The sequence below is a fragment of the Corvus brachyrhynchos genome, unplaced genomic scaffold (assembly GCF_000691975.1).
Source record: "Corvus brachyrhynchos isolate BGI_N302 unplaced genomic scaffold, ASM69197v1 scaffold70, whole genome shotgun sequence".
In the NCBI taxonomy this organism is placed as follows: Eukaryota; Metazoa; Chordata; class Aves; order Passeriformes; family Corvidae; genus Corvus; species Corvus brachyrhynchos.
Genome location: NW_008236217.1, coordinates 9,753,077 through 9,757,732, shown reverse-complemented (window position 1 = coordinate 9,757,732; position 4,656 = coordinate 9,753,077). Strand labels below are relative to the sequence as shown.

Below are 4,656 nucleotides of genomic sequence, written 5' to 3'. Positions count from 1 at the left end.
GAAGCTCTGGGAAACCTTCCAGAAAGAGATAAGAAAGTATATTAAAAAAAAAAAAAATCCGACACAAGCCCACCCTACTCAGGCGGTCGGGTTATGTTGCATAAAGAGAGGCTGGCAGAAAGGGAGAGTAAAACCTGAAAGTAACAGATTTTAGCAGGTCAAGATCAGGGAGATCATAGGAACAGGATAACAACTGCTTAAGCACGATAAAGAGTTCGTGCACCGGTTTACAAACCCGCTATTATGCTAAGCTGCCGATGTGTGTGCCTTCCTCGCCATTGCGTGACAGGGCAAGGCAGACCCCTTGGGCAGCCGGCGGGAGCGCTGCCCTGGCACCAGCCCGTCCATCGGGGAAACTCGGCGAGGGGAGGTGGTTTAAGAGAAGGTGCCATTACACTGTCTTTCTTGCCTATCCTGGCTTTCTCTTTCATCGCCTGCATAATTTGTAAGCTTATGCAAACATTATCTACTCAGTCGCATTTTGAAAAAACAGGCAAATATTTAACACCCCCAGTGTTCACGTAACTTTTTGGGTTTCTCCTCATTTCTCATGTTTGCCCGGCATTTGACATGTGAGTCTGCTGCAGGAGGAAAAAGCAAGGATGCAGAAGCCAAACGTGAATACTTAAAGCAAATGAAGGCTCCTTGGCAGAATGTGTGCCTTTAGACAAGCGAAAGATGTCAAGATGTATTAACATTTTGATCTTGTTTGGTTACTGTGTGGTCTCCCAAACTGTCCAGATTTCTTTAAATACATTATAGAGAAAACATATTTTGATATTAATTAGAAAATACATTCTCAAACTAAAAGTGGGATGTTCATAAAGCCATTCTGACAATTTAAGAATTGAGGGTTTTTTTTTTCTAGTTTAGAAACCTACAGGCTTTCAAATGTTTGAAATATGTCTGGTGATAAAAAACTCCATACTAACTTTTAAAAGTCATGTACAGAGTTGGAAAATCAAATTCTTGTTCCCATGGAAAATCCAATACTTAGAAGAGACAAATAATTCTAGTTTTAGAATTAATTTTTGAAATTGGATCAGAATATTCAGTCTCAGCACACTTTAGGTGATTGTTGTTTTTTATGTTGAGAATCAGTTACATGGGATATTACAGTAAAAACTGAGCAAATCTAAAATTACACTAGTGCATGGGAAGTTTGGATTTTTCTCTCAAAGAATTCAATTGAAGTCTATGCATTCCTTTCCTGCAATATATTTAAACTTTGCTCGAACTACATTATTTAGGGTAGGGGTAAGGTTCTGTGAAAAATGTTTACAGCAAGGATTGTTTGTAAGAAAAATCCTTTGAAAGCATTACGTATGTACATACATCTTGCTTTAAATGACAGGTACCCAAAAGTGCAGGCTAAAATGCAAGAAGAAGTGGATAGGATTGTTGGAAGAGACCGTCTGCCATGTGTTGAAGATCAGCCTCACCTGCCCTACATCATGGCTTTCCTGTATGAATCCATGCGTTTCAGCAGCTTTGTGCCTGTGACTATCCCACACGCCACCACCACCAACACCTTCATCATGGGCTACCTCATTCCCAAGGACACCGTCATCTTTGTAAATCAGTGGTCAGTGAATCATGACCCAGCAAAATGGTCCAACCCAGAAGATTTTGATCCAACGAGATTCCTGGATGAGAATGGGTTCATTAATAAAGATCTTACCAGTAGCGTGATGATTTTCTCATTGGGAAAACGTCGGTGTATTGGAGAGGAGTTATCCAAGGTGCAGCTCTTTCTCTTTACCTCCATACTGGTGCATCAGTGCAATTTTACTGCTAATCCAAATGAGGACCCTAAAATGGACTTTACCTATGGGCTGACCATTAAACCTAAGCCATTCACCTTGAATGTTACACTTAGAGATACTATGGATTTGCTCGATCAGGCTGTCCAAAGACTGCAAGCAGAGAAAGCAGCCAGTGAAAGCCAGCTCTCAGCAAATGCCTAAGCAATAAACCTTGCATCTAAAGATAATCCCCCTTGCCCTTTTTAGACTTATATAACTCATAGTTTGTTCTGGTGATATTTTTGGTACATAGCCAATATTACACCTTATAAAAGCAGGAAGAAAATCTGTACAAGGTATAATTCAGTTGTCTTTTTAATTCCAGGAGAGCCAGGGGAACAAGATATTAAATGATAAAACATATGCAGTTTGAAAGTAAGCCTTTTCTTTTCTAGCTTGTTCACAAAAGTTGCCATTGTAAAGTGTTTTTTATCTACTGACTGGTTGGAGTATCTCCCGGAACTGTCTCTACAAGCCTTTCCATGTCACCATGCACTATGCCTTAACTCTAAGTTTGCCTTCAGAGACTCCACATTCCCAAGTGAAATCTCTTATTAAAAAACAAAGAAATTTGTTTTGCTCAGTTGCTCAGAACACTACAGCCTGCTTCTGAATTCACTCACTGGAAACTGCCACAGGTTCATGGCAGCTCTGGTGTTGTGGCTGCTGGGATGTACTTTAATGCCTCAATAATAAGTGTTCAAATGATTTTTGGTAAAATGACAATGTAAAGTCTTGCCTTCAGCATTCCAAAATGTTTACCTAAATGCCTAAAAAAATAAAAGTCTTGCTTGTAAGCATGCTTGAAACTAAAATTCATGTTTTATATGAAAATGAACAGAATGTCCTAATATAGTAACTTTCCGTAGTTTTGAAAGATCAGAATTCCTATGTGACTAGATGGCAAGGGTGATACAAATCATATGCTAATCTGTTCATTAGCATGTTCAGGAACAAAATAAGTATTTGAATTAGATTTATAAAGGTACAGCTGAACTTTATGTTTCTCTAGGAAGGAGTTAATATCGTTGTCCCTAGGCATGTAGGCAAGTCCAGTAAAATCCACACTGGCCAAGGTAATTAGAAGTGAGATTGGGGGGTTTATATTAAAACATGAATGCCACAAGCCTCAAGTAAAGCATACAGCAAATAATACCCCTACTCACTAATCATTCTGTTAGGTTGAGTTAAATAGTATATCTGAAAATCAACTATGTACTTGTAGTACAATCTGTTTGGAACAAAGTCTCAGAAGGAAAAGTAATGTTACATGTTACATTAAAGTACACATTAACTGAAGAAAAAGTACTTTTAAAGTATTTGCGAGGCAAAGTTCATAAATTTTTTTTTAAAACACCTCTTATTTTAAAGTAAAACACACATGAAACTTCATGGCATTGAACCTCCAGCTAATGTTTGTATACACAAAGCTCCATATTTCTCTAGAAAGCAAACAGCCTGATTTTAAAAGTGTTAGGCACTTCTTTGGAGCTGCAGATCACCTTCAGTTACATATGAAATCCATCAGACATGAGAGTATCTCACATGACTTGCTGTGCTCAGCCAAGTACTTAACAAGGTATTTGTAGAGCTAAAAAAATAAGGGTACAGTGCTACAAAGTGAGGTATCTCTGCTGAGGCCCAAGCAAGTAAGGATTTGCACTGTGACTTCCCATAGATGACCAGTCTTTGTCACCTTAGCAGCAGGGACAGAGCTCCTACTGACTCTGGGAAGAGCTGGGTTAACAACACAATCCCAATCTTAAGTACAAGCTTTGCTACTGATTTTAAAAACCTGAATCAAGCCTACAAGCACTGCTCTATAACCCCACACAGTCATAATGTACCTGTTTAAAGTCTCTGACTTCTTTGGCATCTATAATATCTTTTCAGAGCTAAACAAAGCTTTCTGCTACATACACATGGAGTAACCTCAGGTGTTTTTCTGAATTACGTACAAGTCTGTGATACCCCAGAACTTAGCCTATACCTGTGAAAAGCTTTATAAGATACTCAGCATTTTCATATGGAGATCTACATTAGATCAAATGCTAGCAAGACAATTTTTCTTGTACCTTTGTAAGTACTGTTATTAAAAGGAATGAAGTATGTAACCTACGGCTGAATAGCTATTCTAATGCAAGGATCATCAATACATATTTTAATAAGAAACGGCTTTTGCAATTTTGTACTCTTCCAAAAGCTTTAACTGTGCATTGGCTACTAGTGCAAAATCCCTCCACACTGCTCGTGTCAGTCAGGGGGTTACACACTGTATAGCTGTTGGTCACATAATGTCTCATGTAATCTGTGAAGTTACTCAAATTTAGTAGCACCTATTTAGAATGTATGCAGTCATTTAGCAAGCTAAATTCTATGGTCATTTTGAGATGTATCATTGTGTTACCAAAATACTAAATAAAATTATTCTTACACTACCATTGCTTAGTTTATACACAGCTTTCTAACATCAAGATAAACAAAATTATTATTTCTGATTTGGAAAGTAGTATTATTTTAGATATTTGTTCATATGCTTTGCACCTTCTTCCCATTTCTGGATTTTAAGGTTTTTCCTCCATGCTGCCCGTACAGCTTCTCAGGTCTGCCTGCCTTTCATACCTTGCCATCTGTGTTCAACTTCCGAATGCTCCTTGCTAAGAACATTCCCTGCTGCTCACCTTGGCACTGATCTGAATTTTCTCATGTCCTTTGCATTCTTCTAATACCTGTTAATCTCTCCTCAGCCTGCACAATCTCCTATGCTATGATTCTTCCCTTTGGCATCTCATTTACTTCCACCTCCCCTATTTTCAAGCCCACAGACTGGTTTTTCTTTCCCTTTCCCCCT

At 38.4% G+C, this 4,656-nt stretch overlaps 1 protein-coding gene across 1 annotated transcript in view; it reads left to right on the top strand.

The window, feature by feature from the left end:
- LOC103624139 (cytochrome P450 1B1) overlaps positions 1 to 4,243 on the top strand; it is a 6,601-nt gene extending 2,358 nt beyond the window's left edge. The window contains exon 4 of the mRNA XM_017745008.1: positions 1,289 to 4,243. Within this exon, the coding sequence (XP_017600497.1) occupies positions 1,289 to 1,967 (679 nt within the window). The 3' untranslated portion in view covers positions 1,968 to 4,243. The remainder of the gene's footprint in view (positions 1 to 1,288) is intronic.
- The last annotated feature ends 413 nt before the right edge of the window (positions 4,244 to 4,656 follow it).